This window comes from Sarcophilus harrisii, chromosome 1 (genome assembly GCF_902635505.1).
Source record: "Sarcophilus harrisii chromosome 1, mSarHar1.11, whole genome shotgun sequence".
Classification (NCBI taxonomy): Eukaryota; Metazoa; Chordata; class Mammalia; order Dasyuromorphia; family Dasyuridae; genus Sarcophilus; species Sarcophilus harrisii.
This window is the reverse complement of record NC_045426.1, coordinates 424,642,831-424,660,621: the sequence shown is the minus strand read 5'-3', so window position 1 is coordinate 424,660,621 and position 17,791 is coordinate 424,642,831. Positions and strand designations below refer to the sequence as shown.

At 31.6% G+C, this 17,791-nt stretch overlaps 1 protein-coding gene and 1 long non-coding RNA gene across 11 annotated transcripts in view; one reads left to right on the top strand and one right to left on the bottom strand.

Moving 5' to 3' along the window:
• LOC100933622 (cadherin-6) overlaps nt 1–17,791 on the bottom strand; it is a 161,624-nt gene that overhangs the window by 23,283 nt on the left and 120,550 nt on the right. For all 3 annotated transcript variants that reach the window (XM_003759645.2, XM_031946146.1, XM_031946145.1), the window contains exons 3-7: nt 12,729–13,023; nt 10,228–10,347; nt 8,164–8,331; nt 6,766–6,953; nt 4,762–5,015 (exon numbers count right to left, since the gene is read on the bottom strand). In XM_003759645.2, the coding sequence (XP_003759693.1) occupies nt 4,762–5,015; nt 6,766–6,953; nt 8,164–8,331; nt 10,228–10,347; nt 12,729–13,023 (1,025 nt within the window). The remainder of the gene's footprint in view (nt 1–4,761; nt 5,016–6,765; nt 6,954–8,163; nt 8,332–10,227; nt 10,348–12,728; nt 13,024–17,791) is intronic.
• Nucleotides 1–17,791, top strand: part of LOC105749293 — a 120,106-nt gene that overhangs the window by 16,675 nt on the left and 85,640 nt on the right. The window contains exons 5-6 of one of the 8 annotated variants that reach the window (XR_004230903.1): nt 6,807–6,945; nt 10,237–10,316. The exons of 3 other annotated variants lie outside the window; for them this stretch is intronic. This is a non-coding gene — a long non-coding RNA (uncharacterized LOC105749293). Of the gene's footprint in view, nt 1–5,500; nt 5,519–6,806; nt 6,947–10,236; nt 10,317–17,791 lie in introns of those variants that run through there. 4 more of the 8 variants (XR_004230904.1, XR_001120457.2, XR_004230906.1 and 1 more) reach the window with 4 other exon arrangements.

Sequence of the window (17,791 nt, the reverse complement as noted above, 5' to 3'; positions counted from 1 at the left end):
AGAGCTTTGCTCTTCTTGAACTTTTAATCTTAACAATATGAAATATTACCAAGTTGAAAGTCAATGAATTGTCTCGTGTACAATGTATCTTTTAAACATTTGTCTATTATAGTTAATAGTACTTTTCCCATAACCAATTAAAAAAAACTAATAATTAATGTTATTTCTAAATGGAAAAGTCTACAGAATGTTGATTAACAAGCTTATTTCTTATATAATAATAGTTTCCCATCATATTCATATATTACAGTTTATTCAGTCATTCCTCATTAGATGGGTATATCAGTTTTACTTTTTTGCCATCTCAAAAAAGACCTGCCTTGTATATTTTTATACATAAAGGAGAACCTTCTTCTCTATGGATCTCTTTTTGCTATAGACTTAGTAATGACAGCTGGTGAAAGTCTATGCCCTGTTTATAAGCCTTTCAATACAAAATTTCAAGTGAGTTGTAGCTATTCATAGGTCCATCAACATAAATGTGTATCGGTGTACTTATTGCCTTACAATTCCTCCCAAATATGCAATTTCCCATTTTTGTCATCTTCATCACTTTGATGAGCATGATAGAAGGGGATCTTGGAAGGTTTTAACATGTATTTCTCTAATTAGTAGTAATTTGAGGTTTTCTTTATATGGGTATAAATAGACTGGATTTCTTCCCTTGCAAACTATCTTTAGATCATTTATCAACTGAGGAATCTTTTTTTTTTTTTTTTTTTGACAAATTAGAAACAGATCCTTATATATCTTGGAACTGAGACTTTATCTTACAAATGTTTGCTACAAATACTTTTTCAAGTTAATTTACTTCTTAATTCTAGTTTAATTGGATTTATTTATGCAAAATCATTTACACTTGACTTAATTGATATTATTCACTTAATCTTCTGTGATCCTTTTTATTCCTTTTTTGATCCTGAAATTTTCTCCTATCTGTAGATCTGATAGGCAATTTTCTCTCCAAATTTCTTTAATTTGTTAATGATAAGACCTTTTATATCTAAGTGATGGAGCCATTGAGCTTATTTTTTTTCTAAGCTATGAAGTGGTGATATAAATCTAATATCTTTTCTACTACTATTCATCTTTTCTAGTTATTTTTTTGTCTAATAATGAGGATTTGGGAGTTTATTAAATATTTGGGTATTAGATAAACTTGCTTCTTTTGTGTGCTAGGAGATACACTGGATAGTACCTTGGATCCAGATTCAGAGAGACCAGAAGTTCAAATCTGGTGTCAGACACTTATTAGCTATGTGAACCTGGACAATTCATTTTAACCTCACTTTCTACCTCACTTTCATCATTTTTAAAATAGAGAAAATAATAGCATCTTCTTTCCTGGGTTGTGAATCTCAAATGATGTAATATTTATAAAATATACTTAGCACAGTGTCCATCATATATGTTTTTCCTTTCTTCCTAATCTATTCTTCTGATAATTTTTAAACCAATACCAAACTGACTTAATAATTACTATGTTTTAGTATAATTTGAGATCTAGTTCTACTAGATCTCCCTCATTTCCATTTATTTTCATATTTGTCTTTAGATTATTTTTTTCCTTTTTTTTTCCTCTTGAGACTCTTGACTGTTTTCTCTTCTTTATATGAATTTTTTTCTGTAACAACCCCTAGCACCCAGGACACCCCAGAATCAGCTGAAGTCAGGATAAGCAAAAGTCCTTAATCTTTATTCTTGGTCCCCAGATGCAGGATTGAACAGGATAGAAGCAGAATCTCCTCTACCACCTTCTCCCTCCATGTACCACCAAGCGTGTGTCCCTGGCTAGCTTTTCTCCACCCCCTACTCCCTCCTATAATCCTCTATACACCAATCATTGAGCCAGTACAGATAGTGGAAAGGACCATTTTCCAAGCATATGTGCATAGAGTATTATCCAATCAGTAATTAGCCTCAAGCGCACAGCAATCCTGACCTCAGTGCATTGATTCAATAGTTTCAGCTCTCTACATTTTTCTAGTTCTACAAAGTAATTATTTGATAGTTTCATTAGTATGGCATTGAAATAGTAAATTAATTTCAATATTTAATTTTTATTTTATTGCTTCATTTTATCCATGAGTACTTACTAATTTTTCCAATAATTTCCATCTGTCTTAATTTCTGTGAATAGTTGTTTGTTGCTACATTTATGTAGTTCATATATACATGTATATGTGCATATATTAAGATTCATAGCTTTCCAACTATTTTATAAGTTCTGTGGTAATTTTAAAGGGAATCATTCTTCCTATTTTTTCCTGCTGGTTTTTATTAATAAATATATAAAACACTGGCGATTTGTATGAATTTGCTTTATAGCCTGCAAGTTTAATTTTATATACATGTGTGTATTCATGACTTATATGACACACACACACACACACACACACACACACATATATATATATATATATATATATATATATATAACATGTAAGTTTATATAGAACTATATGAAGTGAACAAAAATACTTTGTAGCATATAATATATCCTTGACTCCTCATTCTCTCTCACCCCACAAAAGTATCATTATTTGGCAGGTCTTATTATTTCTACCTCTATAATTTCTTTCACATCTGTGATAGCTCTTTACTCATTTTGTCTATTTCACTGGCTTTAACTCTTGTCCACTTCCAATCCATTCCAAATGTGGCTTCCATAATGATTTCTCTTGTGATCACTCCTTTGCACAATAAACTCAAATAATTCCTAGATTGCCTGTAGGCTCAAATGTACCTTCTTTGCCTGGGTTGTGAAGTCCTTCACAAGTTATCACCCACCTCTCTTTCTAACCTTAATAAAAATTACTCCTTTTTCCTCCCTTTTTTTTTTGGTCCAGTCAAACTGGCCTTCTTAATATTCTTTACATGATATCCTATCTCTTGTCTCTATGGTTTTGCATTGGTTGACCAGCACTTCACACAATGCCTAGCATATAGGATTTCACTTTAATAAATGTTTATTGACTTGCTAGTTGTTCCTTGTGACTGGAATGTATCCTTTTTTCAATTCCTCCTTTTAGGATCTCTTGGTTCCTTAAAAAACACCTTCTACATTATTCTTGCCCAGTGGACAGTATCCTCCATTCTCCACTTCCACTCCCATTCCCTTTTATTTTGAGTATCTTTTGAATGTTCTTCTTTATATATGTCTCCCAGAATATATTAATGTAAACTCCTTATGGGAAAGAAATATTTCAATTTTTTTTTGTATCTTCAGTATTTAGTGCTTGGGAGTTGGGGCAACAACAAAAAAATGCAAAAGCTCCTATAGAGCTCACAGTCTCATAGAGGAGACAACATGAAGACAAGCTAAAAAAAAGGAAATTAGAGACAATTGATATTGATGTATCCCACTGCATCAAGAGAATGTTTCTGAGGGAAAAAATAATTCTCATAATTAGCTTTCAGATTGACTAGATTTGGTCAGCTGCTTACTTCTTTGTATGACAAAGCAGGAAGTAGAGATGACATTTTGAGACAAATAAAAGCATAAGAGATGAAAATCTGCTTTATGTGACAAAAAGTTGGACAACTAGATGATTATTTCTTTTTGTTACTATGATTCTGATTGATAAATAAGAAAGCAATATATTGAGAAACAATCATTGTGCATATGTGTAATATAGCTAGTTAAGCTTGAATTTCATCTTGCCAATGATTTACAAGAAATAATGGGATATATTTGGATTACTTTGCCATGACTACCAGACCCAATAGATATACATTAATTTTCTGCTTATACTTTCTCAGCTTGAGGACACAGATGCTATTGATCCCTTTTTTGCCTGAGCAGAAGTAATCTTAAGGTGTAAGGGTGGGGAATAGGGCTGAGAAAGATGAAGGTTGGAGAGAAGTAAAACTTTTTAATCACGAAAACCTTAAGTTTAGATTCTGAGAGAAAAATGAAAAAATAACAAAAGTCCCATTTTTACTTTCAAGGGAGACAGCAAACATAAAAGTATGTATGTTTTGCATGTAGCAGTGCTTAATAAGTATTTGTTCAAATAATTTTTTAAAATTTTAATGTACCATAAAATATAAGGAATTCTCAAAAATGTTGCCATAACTATTTTGAAGTGTGGTTTCAACTTTTGATCTTGGATTGTAATTATGGACTGTTAGGTTCAAGAATGGTATAACTCACTGTCTTCAAACTATCTTGGAATTTCAAAGAATCAATTTTATTATCCCTTTAAGTTTAGTCTTTCCCTTAAATAAGATATTTTAAAAATATGAATTATTTTTTGGTTACTAAAACAGTGCATAATGTATTACTCCTTTCAGTACATAGTTCCCTTGCATCTTACTTTTATTATTTTAGGTCTCCAAATTACTCAGCACAAATCCAGGAAGTTACTTATATCCTGAATATTTGATTCAACCACTAGGTCATTATGACCACTCTAAAAAAAGCAGATTCAAGTTAAATGCAGTTTCAGGATTCATTTTAGCTCCATTAATCCATGATTTTAGCATTCTCATGTATTGGTCTATCTAGCTTCCAGTGGAGCATAATTTATGACTAGGGAATTTGTAAGGTACAAGAATTTAAGTTCATTTTCTTATATAGCAAATTTTAAATCAGCATTCTTTCTTTCTCCAATACTATATACAGATACTATGCCTTCTGCTGTTGTTGTTTTGTTTTCTGTCTGTGAATAGAAAGTATACTCAAATAAAACATGTAGGCAGATTTTGGGATAAAGACAGATCGATCACAGAAAGACAATATAATAGTATTTTGCTTACTTGACAGGATTCTTGGCAGCATCAGGGTCCTGGGCTGACACTGAGCCTATTGTACTGTTTATCTGAGCATCTTCTCTTATTTGCATGACATAGGCTAGTTTGCCAAACACAGGAGGCTCATCAACATCTTCCACCATGATCCTAACTGTGGCTGTATCTTTAAATGGTCCCAAGTAGAGAAAACGGGACTCCACGCGTGGATTGGAAGCTTCCACTTTGAGGGTATACAATTTTTTCTTTTCAAAGTCCAAAACCTTGGAAGGAAATTGACATTTGTATTGTAGTCACAAAATAATAAGAAACATAATTTGCTTTCTGTATAATTTGCTTTAAAAGTAAAATAAGTAACATGACAACTAGAAAGCTTTAAAGACTAATGGGGTTAAAGGTGCTTTCCTATTGCTCCTGTTCTTTCCCTACTGGAAACATTATATAAAATATTTTCTTATAAATGTGGTGAGCCAATAAATGTGGTGACCCCTTTTCTTTCTGTGTGTGGGTTTAGGGTAGTTCCTAAAGACCATTTCTTAAGTAGGAAAAAAGTGATGCTATACCCTAGGTGGAAAGAGAAACATAAATATATTCAATGTTAGGCACAGCTTTCATGGATAATGAAAGTGCAAAAACAATCTTGGGCATGTGGGCTGCCAGCTGTGAGCTGCCCCCCCACTCACAGGACCACAGAAACCAGTTAGAAGTGGAGGGCATTTTAGTCTAGTCAAATTTCCTTATTTTACAGATGAAGCAACTGAAACCTGGAATGGTTAAATGCCCAAGTGTTGGAGGTAGGATCCCTGGCTGATTCCCAGTTGTATTGCACAGAATAGAAGATATACAATTTTATCCAACAGAAAGCTGAAACATTTTGAATGATATCTTAAAGAGCTCCGCAGGACACCCTCTACCCCCAAATCTCCTCATTAAACAAAGATAATAATGACAAACAGTTGCATAAATTGCTTAGGACAAATATCAGTTTTGTGATTAAAAAAATAAAATTCATAGCCTACATTGATTTCTTTAAAATGGAAAGAGATTGGCAAAAGGAAACAAGTCTCATCATAAACTCAATTATTTCTTTACTGAAAATCATTCAGTCTACTAGATAAAATTCCAGTTTGCATCTGATAAGGTATAAGGTATTAGAGACTAAAGAACATTAATGTTCACTAATGGGTTTACTAATCGTGTTATGATGTAAAATGCTGGTCTGAGGAGAATCAAACCATGTTTTAGTGTGTTTTCATTTAATGAAATATGTAATTCAAAGCTGGAGAGTTCCAAATTCATGTTACTTGAAGCTAGGAGTATTGATATTTCCAAGACAGGTCAGAGTTTAAACTAAAAAGAAGACTTATGTCATCAGCAATAAAAACAACACATATTGAACTAATCATAAAATCAGAAAGCAGTGATTTTCTTGCCTCAGTTTACAACCTGATTTAAAATTTTCACCACACTCTTTGTTCTGCATGTGGTACTTATTTTTTTTTATCAGTCTTTGGGTTAACTCATTTTTTCTTCGTCACACAAAATAGTAGATAAGGGGAAAATGTAAAATAAAATGACAGAATTACAACTTTATGTTCAACTGGTGATATTGTCCTGGAAATAAGCACCTTGATATACATAAGTATCTTGTCACCAACTGGTGACCAAAAGTTTTTTAGAACTAGTCTGTGATCAACCATATCTTATAAGCTATTGAAACTACATACTAACAATGTATTATTGCTTTTATGATACTGGTTAATTTGTTCTTACTACCATGGGCACATCAATCCTGCTTAAGGACATTAAGGGCTCCTAAGATTAAAGGATTCAATATATGTTAAAAGAGGGTTTATTGTAGTGCCAAAATCCGGTAATCACCAATGAAAACTGATAGCAATCATTTATAAAAAAAAGAAAGAACATTATGTAATATATTTGTAACACAAAGAACAATAATAGCATAGTTTTCCTGACTTTAGAAATAGAAAAAGGCAAATGGAAAAAATTCACCTTTTTAACAGTAATAATTCCTTCCTGTGTTTCTTGGTCAGTGATGACATCAAACATGTCTAGACCCTCTCCATCAGTGATGCTATACTCAATTTCTGCATTTTCACCTACATCTGCATCAATTGCTTTGATTCTGCCTATTGGTGTACCGGGAGGAGCTGACTCAGGAGTTTTAAACTGGTAAGTGCCTAAAAGAGAAAGACACACAACATAAAGTGAATATAAGCAAATTGAAAACAGGAAGTACTTTCTACTTTCTACTAGAACAAAAAGCTCTTCATGCAAAATATATGTATACAAATCATTGAAATCTTTTGGAGCCTCCTTTTTTCATCTCTAAATTAGGAGATGATGACAACTGAACAGCCATATATGCAGGATTGTTGTGAGGTTCAAAAGCAAAACTGCATATTAAATACTTTGCAGACTTTAAAGTGCTAGAGAAATGCCATTTATTCTCAAAACAATAATCTGGGCTCCTTTCACCTATAAACCTTTACTTTCATGACTAAAAAAAAAAATTACTGAAATTCACATTGAACCTTTCTTAAAAGATTAAGCATTCTCTTGTCCAGATCAGTAGATTCTGACTTCAGGTTTTAGGATAGCTTAAAATGTCATACTCAAATCAGTCGTAGAATAGAAAAAAATTATAATAAATAATGGACTTAAATTCCAATTACAACTTGTGAGAATTATAGAATAAAAATATTAAACTTGTGATGAATGTTAGAGATGATCTTTCTAAGAAGGAAATTGAGGCATAGGGAAAGAAAATGACTTGTCCAAATTTATGTAGCTAATAAATGACAGAGGGAAACAAGATTACATTTTTTTAAAATTCATGGTCCAACTATTACTATTAAAAAGCTAATAATAATAATATATCCTTCTCTTAAGACATTGTAAGGGCTAAAAAAATTCTATAATTGGCTAAAATCCATAAAATACAAATATAAAATGCCTTAGTAGTCAGCCTACATTTGTGCATATATTCTGGAGTCACAGATTTTTGCTTACAGTAAAATTTGTTGATGAGGAAGGTAAAAACAAAAATACTGCTTTTAAACAACTATTTACACTCAAATGTTAATCACTACCTCATATAAAACACTAATAAAAATAATGTTAACAAAAATGTTATATAGCATGTGGTCATATTAAATATAATTATATAATATTATTAGCACCAAAATATTATATAATATAGAATACTAGAAACAACAGTCATCACCATCTATTTAAATGTAGGCAATATATTTAAAAATTTTAAGTGACAGTACTCATTGGATTCCTCTTATTTGCGACAATGATAATAACTGAAATGAAAAATCAATTCCATAGCATATGGTGTATAAAAGGGCTTTGCAAGAAATTCAATCTGTCAAGTATCCATACTCTGAGGAAAACGCGGAGGATTGTCATTCACGTCAGTCAGGGTGATGTTCACTGTGGTGGTGCCAGATAAGCCTCCCATCTGGCCTCCCATGTCTTTAGCTTGAATAACCACTTGATATTGCTCTCGGTTTTCTCGATCCATGTTGAGCAATGCTGTTTTGATGATGCCTACAAAAATGAGAAATCAGAAATGGGAGACATGTAGACACTATTGACTTACAAAATGCATTAAAAGATTCATCAGTATATAATTATTACCGATGACTAGTAAAAATATTGTGTCACAATTCAGGTCATCAAATTATGATAATTCCATGTGGCATTTTAGGATGTTAGCTGTGTGATATAACATCTAGAAATCATATATGACACTTATCTTAAGCAAGGTCACATATTATATTGATCTTATTAAATCTTTTAATTTTCTTCCTGATTTACACCATTTTCTCATTTAATTGGTTGACAGCTAAATGTGCTTCATACTACCTAGTTTCATACTACATAGCTACCTAGCAACTATGGTATTTTTTTCATATTTGCAAAGTGCTTTACAGGCATTTTCTCATTAGATCCTTATAACCTTGTGAGGCAGGTTCTATTATAATTCCAATTTTACAGATAGGCAAATTAAAGTTCAGAAGAGAGGTTAAATTATTTTTTCAAGGTCACAACTCAGTATGTATTTAAAGAAGGATTTGAACTAAGGTCACCCTGACTTCTACTCCAGAACTCTATTCCTTATATAATTTTGCCTCTTAATGATTAATAAAATGAACATATTTTTTAAGATTTCCCCAATGAAAGCTGGAAAAAATATGATAACATTTCCTTCAAAATTGTGAGGAAAAAAACCCCACTAGACTGTGGGTAAAAGACCCAACTTTGGAGTGTCACCTCTCTCATTTTTGTCATTGTTAATTGACAGTTAAGTCAACACCATCAGCATTCTGAATTTGAGATCTATAAATTGGAAGTAAATAAAACTTGCACTACCTGTTTGAAAGACTTATGTGAATGCAAACCACCATCATGTTCATCATCATTATTATTATTATTAGAATGTTAGGGCATTTAAAGTTTTCCTACAGCTGATTAGAAGCTGGTCTCCCAATAGTGAAGGTATATATTATTATCAGAGAAACATAGAAAACTTAGTTTGGAAAGATTTTCAAAAGTCAGCTTATCCTCTAAGAAGAATGTTGTTTCATACTGTTAACACTCTATCAAAGATTACTAGAGAATATGATCTATTTTTCTTTGGTAATATGTTGCAGTAATAAAACTATTTTTTAAAAAGAAGATAACTACTTTCCCTTACTTCCAATTTTTCCCCCAAAACAAACCCTTCACTTTAGAGTTCAAGTTTATTTTTTTTGATGTTGACTCCAGAAGAATTAAATAGCTGCTTACCATTCTTTGATCCTTCAACTATTTAGACATAAGCTAAATAATCATTTTTCCCCCATTGTAACCTCTGCTGATTCTGTATTGACTTTTCTTCAAGGTCATACCCAGGCTGGAACAGTGGAAGCAGTGCAGGGTTTGTAGTCAGGAAGAATTCAGTTAGAATCCTGCCTTTAATGCTTTGTGAATTTGGACAAGTTATTTAATCTCCCTAAACTCAGTTCTAAGCTTATAAAAACCAAAACAACTCTAAAATAATAAATTCAAAATAATTTTCATTTATGAATCTAGCTATCATAAGACAGATTGTTAATTTTGGTAAAAAATGCTTAAAATATATGTTGAAAAGGTGAATTCATCTATTTCTTTGATTCACAGAGAATATTTGGACTTCAGCTCTATCTGATCATAAACAAATAATTAAAATCACCTGTAATTTTTATTTTACAATGATTGAAAGAGTGTTCATACATACATTTTAACTATATTTATTACACTTTGCTTTTTTGATCAAAATAATTCAGGTGTCACATTTGCAGATGTTTTACTCTGCGGAAAATGAAAGTACTTTGGTGTGTTCATGTAACATGTACTAGATTGATTTAACATGTTATTTAAATTAATGATATTATAAGGGATTTAATGGAAAGAACTTCTAACCTGTTTCAGATTCAACTGAAAAATAGGGTTGTCCTTGGAGAATACTGTAGACTACTTTAGCACTGTTTCCATAGGTGGGATCATCAGCATCAGTTGCAGTGACTTGAACAACAAAAGTACCTGGAATGAAAGAAAAATAAATTTATGTTGATTTAAGAGATTGGATATTACATTTTTAAAAGCTAGATACACATCAAATGAAAACATAATATTACCCTTGAACACAACCACACTATATCATAATTTAGGAAGAAAAGTAAGAATTACTAACAGCTAGAAAAGGTGCAAAGAATGACAATTTAGATAAATAGAGGAATGGTGCAGTTTTCTTAGGAAGATAAATTTAAATTTTTGAACTTCTGAGAAGCTCAAGAAGGATGATATAATAGAAGACGAATTGCATTACAGTTTAGATACTCATCTATTACCATTTCAGCTATTCAGCAAGCAATTATTAAGTTCCTATGATGTATCAGGCACTGCGCTAGGCACTGAGGATATAGAGGGGAAAATGAACTGGTCTTAGATCTCAAAGAGTTTACATTCTATTTAAAAAACAGTAATAAAATTATATATACTATCAATATAAGAAAATTGGTAGGAAGTGCTAAATCACTGTGTAGCTTGAGGATAATCAATTAACTTTCCTAGAACTAAATTTCCTTTTCTATAAAATTAGGCTGGATGACCTCATGTATACCTTCGAACTGTACCATCCAAATGTTTAATAAATACAAGAATTTAAATAATATATGTTTAAAATCTGCAAAATTAAGAAAGAGAGATATGGAAGAATATCAGCTCAGTCATTAAAATCTGCGACACTAAAACTAGGAGTCATTTCTTTACCTATAAAAATAACTAATTTTTGATTAAGTAAAAGGACAAAAACTTTATTCAAAATTTATTTTAAAAATAAAAAAAATTACTAGTCACTAAATAAAGTTTTTCTCCCTTTATTTAACCAAAATTAGCTCTTATAGCTAAACAGATAATTAGATTCATGTATTATTCACAGACCTGAAATAAGTCATCTTTGGGCACACTGCTACTGCCCTTCAGGATATGAAGGGAAGGAATAAGTTCACTGAATATTTTTATGCCTATTTAGGAAGAAATGAACTTAGTGTTTGAGAATAACTTTTGACCAATGTTACAAAATTTTTTTGATGAATCTTTTTTAACTGATGAGAAGTACTTTCTCCACTTAAATATATTCATTTATTCTTTTTAAAATATATTTCATAGGATGTTAATAATAAAAATAAAGAGAATGATGTTCATTAATCTGACACTCAGAGTTATTGTTATTTATTCCAAGCAGGAGGGGATATCTTTCCTTGAATGGCCTTCTCTTAAAAAGTTTTCGTTCATATTGTAATAATTTTGCTCATGGCTGTTTCCTAGAGGAAAAAAATGCAAATAACAAAACCAATCATAGCCAAAATTTTGCTAAGCTACCCGTTATTTTAATAAATTGAATTGTTTCAAGACTGGGTAGATCTACATAAATAGACTATAGGATTTATGATCTCACTTCCAGAAAGACTATAAAAAGCTTTCTTTTTATTATTTCAGCATTCTAAAATGTGGCTGTAAATGTTAATGAAACTACAAAGCAAACATATAAGTTGCTTTGATTCTAATAATACCATAAAGGAAGTCTCTTGATAAGGTTTGCAGTTACAGCAGAGTTTTTTCTTAATTTAACTTTCCTTTTTACCTTCCACTAATGTTTAAGAATGAAATCCCTAAGTATTAGGTTTTATATAGGTAGTGGGAGTTATGATTAAAAAAATCAATTTAACATGTCAAGTGTTGTGACAATTTCTTAACCTCCTTGATCATTGATTCCTTGATCAACATTACCTCTGATTATCACTTATATATCATGCATTTTTAAAAGCTTCCTTTGGTTTTATTTCAAAAACATTTATTTATGCAATGTCCAGTCTATCAATGTCCTTTTTGATTTTGTTTTCCATTAACAATGGTTCTTATTTTCAGAATCATGGAATAAACATTTGGGGATTTACCTATTGTCATTCTGGGATGTTGAAAACTGAATCCAAGAGGCATAATAAAGAAAAAGGGATAGAAATAGCTTACAGAAAGTGGGAAGGCTCTTATGTTCCAAATTCAGAGGAATATCAGGAAGAAGGAGGGGGAGCATAATTTTTAATTCCAATATGATAGGAAGGGACAAAGGACTTCATTATCTAGCTTCTTCACACATCTCAATTCTTCTAATATACTGGAGAAAGCATTCTCTTCTGTGATTTGTGGAAGATAAATCAAGGATAACATTCTTGAATATTGGATCAATATTTAGAACCAAGACTGACTTTAAAAGTACATTAATAAGATTTGGGGGACATGTTTATTTTTAAAAATTCAGCATCTGAATTAATCTAATGAGATGAATTTCTTTATTATATCATTTTTAATAGATAAAATAAAGAAACAGATAAATTTGGGCATAATATTAAGATATCACTTACCAACATCAGACATTTCAGGAACAGTGGCAGTGTAAACATCCTTGGTGAACATGGGCTCATTATCGTTGATATCATGGATCTTTATGATAAATTCAGATTCTGGTTCTACTGGTCTTCCTGTTCTTCTATTTATAGCCTGAGCCCTAAGGATATACACTGGCTTCTCTTCTCTGTCTAATCTCTTGGTGGCCTGAATGTCTCCAGTGTTTTCATTAATAATGAAGAGATCTCCAGCTCCATCTCCTGAAAGGATATATTTAAGTGATCCATCTCCTCTATCTTGGTCTGAATGTAACTACATAGAAAAAAAAAAGAAGGTAAAATTAAAAAAAAAACCAAGATGATGACATATAATTTGTCAGCAATCATTCATTCTCATCTAAAGTATTCCAGGATATTTCATTTTTTGTTATTATTTTGTACTTTCTAGTAAATTCACCTTACAATTAGATGAAAAATGTTTCTAGTCCTAGAAAGATTGAATCTGAAAAGGGTCCTGTAGATGTCAATGACTTAGCTTAGGTGATACTTTGGGGACTTTTTGTTTGCTAAAATAAAAAAAAGAAGGGAATGGAGGTGACTGTTCACTATGTTCCAGGACCTAGGATCCCTTTTCTCATATGCACTTTAAATAAATATCAAACTACATATTTAAATCATTTTAATTCTTTGTGCTAGTTATGATTTTTTGTGCTTATACTTGTCATTGATCTTCTTCAGATACCAGGTCTCTAGACCTGGATATCCTCTCCATTAGCACAGACTTCATGTAAATATCCTCAAAACAGGGACAATTTTATTTTTGCTCAGATATTTGAAGCACTGAGTATGATTCCTGACACATAGCACATGGCACATTTATGAAATGCTTATTGATTGGGAAAAACAAAATAAGACAAAACATTAATATGGCTTTGCCCTAATCCCAATGATATAATTAACCATATCATCTTTGAAGACTCTTTTTTGACTTCAAGAGGCAACTCTAAAATTACAGGTTTTCATATCAGTTATAGATATTTTAAAGTGCTAAAGCATTAAGCAAAGTTTCCAAAGTTGTAGATCACAGGTGCTACCATTTCACAGGCCATCCGATAATCCAAAACTAGTCACCAGTTGGTTTTTATTTAGAACTGAATCTGAAACTAAATGTTCAGGACTAATGTGCAAGTATAGAAAGGCAGCACATAATTATTCTGCTATGTAGTTTTAATGGAAAAGGCTATGCTCAAAAGACACATGGTGAAACATACTATTTACCTCTGGATAGAGAACTGACAGATTCATAATGCACATTGAAACATTCTCTTTCTGTCTCTCTGTCTTTTTCTCTCAATGTAGCCAATATAGAGATCGGCATAGCATATACATATTTATAAAATGTATATGTTTATTTGTAATGGGGTTTTTGTTTTTCTTGGCTTCCCAATGGATGGAAGAGGGCATAGGAGAAAGAGAATATATGGAATGAAAAAAAAAGAATTAAAAAAACCTCTGTGTTTAAAAAAGAAATATCACTACTGGTTTGATTCTTACCTAATCTCACCATAAGATATTTAATGTTCAATTGAATAAGTGAAATTGCTTCTGGGATTAAATTTAAAATAAGGATTTTAGAAGCTAGATTATAACCTCTTTATGGGAGTGGCTTTTATTTTGTTTTATCTTTGCTTATTTAATGTCCAACATCATGCATTTTTAAAATGTCCATTGCATTGAATTTCCTCCTACTCCATTCTCTCATTTTAATCTGTAAGAAAATTGAGGGTTAGAAAGCTTATATGATTTGGCCAAGAGCAATCAACTAATTGCTGTGATGGTGGGAAGATTGGAAGAATTTGGAAAACCTCAGAAAGATTCTTATGCAAAAGAATTAAATTCATTTAGCCCTGCCCAAGAGGGTTAAAAAAAAAAAAAAGGAAGAATTGGGTGAAGGGTGCAGGAAGGCTAATTTAGGCTTTTTGTAAGGAACTGTTAGAATTATTCAAAAGCAGAATGAACTGTTCTGAGAGGGAGTATATTCTTCTTATCTTGGAGGAGGGTGGAAATTGTATGGAAGGCTTTTGGTGAAGTATAAGTTGGGCTATATGACTCTCAGGTCCCTTTTGATTATCAGATATAGTGATTCTGTTATGGTCTTGGGACTTATCCACCACAGAATCATCATGGCCATAACAGAAAATGTCAAAAGCCAAAGAACCATCAAGCATAGGGTTTCATTCAAATTTCTCCAGGTGGTTATAAATTTGTTTATTAGTTTGGGAGAAAATAAAAGTGGTTTTAAAAAAAATCATATATAGTGTTTGGAAGCAATCAGATAGAAACAAAAGGAAAAGAAATCTAAAAAGAGTTGTATAAAAGTGAGAAAAATAAAAAGAATAGTGTAAATAGAGATGTGCTAAAGAAACCTTAAAATATGACTGCAGAAAAAATAATGTGACATTAAGAGAAACAACCCTATATTGGGAACCAAAAATCTTAGATTCTGGTCCCAGCTTGGTGGGACCTTGGCCACATCTCTTAACCTCTACTGGACATCAATTTCTTTTTCTATGATACAAGGCAAATAGGCTGGACATCATTTCTACTTCTATGACTCTCTGATCATATAAGATGTACCCATCAGAGAAAGTTTAATTGTTCCATTAGTTTCTAAAAACTGAAAAGAAAATTAAAATACTATTTAATCAACTCAAAAACAACTAGTTTAATAATGCCTAAATCAAATATATCCTCAGTTGTAAGTCTATGTCACCATTTGTTCCCTTATAAATGAATGGTCTCAATTCATATTGAAGAACATTGAGCACTAGGCTCTGCTGACTTTGAAACATACTTTTTTACATATAGGTCACAAGTACAGTGTATCTTCAGTGGTTAAATCTGATACCAAACCCATCATGTTTTCATTGGGCAAAAATTGATGTTTGCACATATGATTTATTTGTTCATATTCAATTATCTAGATTTGTCCTTGACTGGATATTTATCATGACCATTGACAAATAATTACAGAAAATTTAGTGCTCAAATCTATGTCTGGTCAAAGGATTTATTCAGATAAAAGTATTCTGAAACTTATTTTTAGTTGTCAAGATAGACCATTCTGATGACTTATAGAATAAACACTTATGACAACATAAAAGGGAGGATGAGAGACAAATAATATGCTAGGAATAGATTTGAGATTTTGAATCTGATTTATTAATATTTGAAAACTTGTGGAAATCTCATCTTTTTACCTCAACAGTGTTCAAAAGTGAAGCCATTTAGCCTCATCATTCAAGGACATAGTATCTATATACCCTGAAATATAACAGGCTCTGGTGACTATTTTTATTCTTTTTTTTTCTTCCCCACCTTCATTTCCCTTAAAGTACTGGCACTTTCTGATATTTTCTTAGAGAAAGACAGAAGCAATGACACTGCTAGCGACTTTATAGTGATAACTATGAGACATTAGTAGTTTATTGAATACTCTGATTTTAATTGTTTTTCCCCCTTCTGTGATGTCATTTATCATAGCCACTGTAAAAGACAGAAGTTAAACAATAACAAATAAAAGGTTGTAGACTGCCTTAGGCATGCACTTACTAATTTCAGTATAATGTTGTTGTTCCATTAAGTTTAATCATCTGGTTCATTCTTAATGATTCACCATCAAGTAAAAATTAGCCATCACCCTCAGAACACTGCATCTGTGAGCCAATGGCATCAGGTATCTTTTTACTAAGATACTTGATAACAATTTATTTTTGAAGGAACACTTTCTTTTTCTTTTTCTTTGGGTGGGGGAGATTACTCATTTATTCATAAGATTATTGTTTTTCAACTTTAAGGGATCTTAAATTTCATCTGGAAACTACATATAAAGAGACTGAGGTTCAAACAGATTGTGATTTTTTTCCCCCAATGTCACATAAGTAATAAAGGGAAAAGCAGGGATTTGAAGTCAGAATTTCCAACTTTAGGAACAGTACTCTTTTTGTTCTACCACGTTCTTTTATCCATTCTGCCATTTTGTTTTGTTTTGAGTTACATTTTGGCATATATTGCAATGAGCATGACCAAATGAAATAGGTAGCTAGAGAAAAGCCAATTAGACATTTCACTCCTATTATATTTGGTCCATATCCACACTGTCGACAGTATTTTGAAGCAAATTCAAAGTTATTATTCTATTCCAATGGGTTCTTAATGGTCTTAAGGGCTATGTAATGTGCAATACTATTCTTATTAACTACACGTGATTGACTCTCTGGCTTTGTCAGTAAGCAAAGTGAATCTTTTAAGAATGGGAGTTATTTTGATTGAAAATGCTAGTTCATAAATACTAGCTTAATTTAGTTACTGAGGGTGAGTTGTCTAGAATAGTATAAAGGATGCACTGTAAAGAAACCTAGCTATTGCTATATGTTACTGTATTTTGAAAAGTTGTTATGACTTTACTTTTCAATGTTTGTGGAATTTTGTAATCATAAATATTTAGACTATAAGGTCATTCTGTGAGATGTAGAAATCAAAGAGAAGTTATAGAGAGAAATGACAGTTTGACTGGAGTTGAAGTCAGGAAATGAATACTATACCCATGGCAAAAACCTCTCTAGGCTAAAGAGGCTGCTTTTTAAGAGAGAAAATATCTTTAATCTAGTTAAGTTAATAAGCCTTTAACCAAATCAAACCAGCATAATGTTAATGAGCCTAGCAAATACTGTGAGGGCTTTCAAAAAGAATGATAACTGCACTTAGAATCAAGGAGTGACTGTTGTTTTTGTTTTTGTTTTTCTTATATTACATAGAGATTAAGTCATTGAATGAAGATTTATTTAAGTGAGAATGTTTTTATTAGACAAAAGTTTCTGATACTTTTACTTAACCAATATTGTAGCCTATTTTGTTTATCTTTGCCACTACAAAAGTCACACTAGTTTTAAGAATTATTGAGGTAACAAACTAAGTTAGTTAAAGTGCTTTAAGTTTTGTGTCAACAGAGACTTAGAACATGTTATAGATGAAAATTATGTCTATATTTGCCTGAGAAACAGACTAGCTAAGTTCATTAT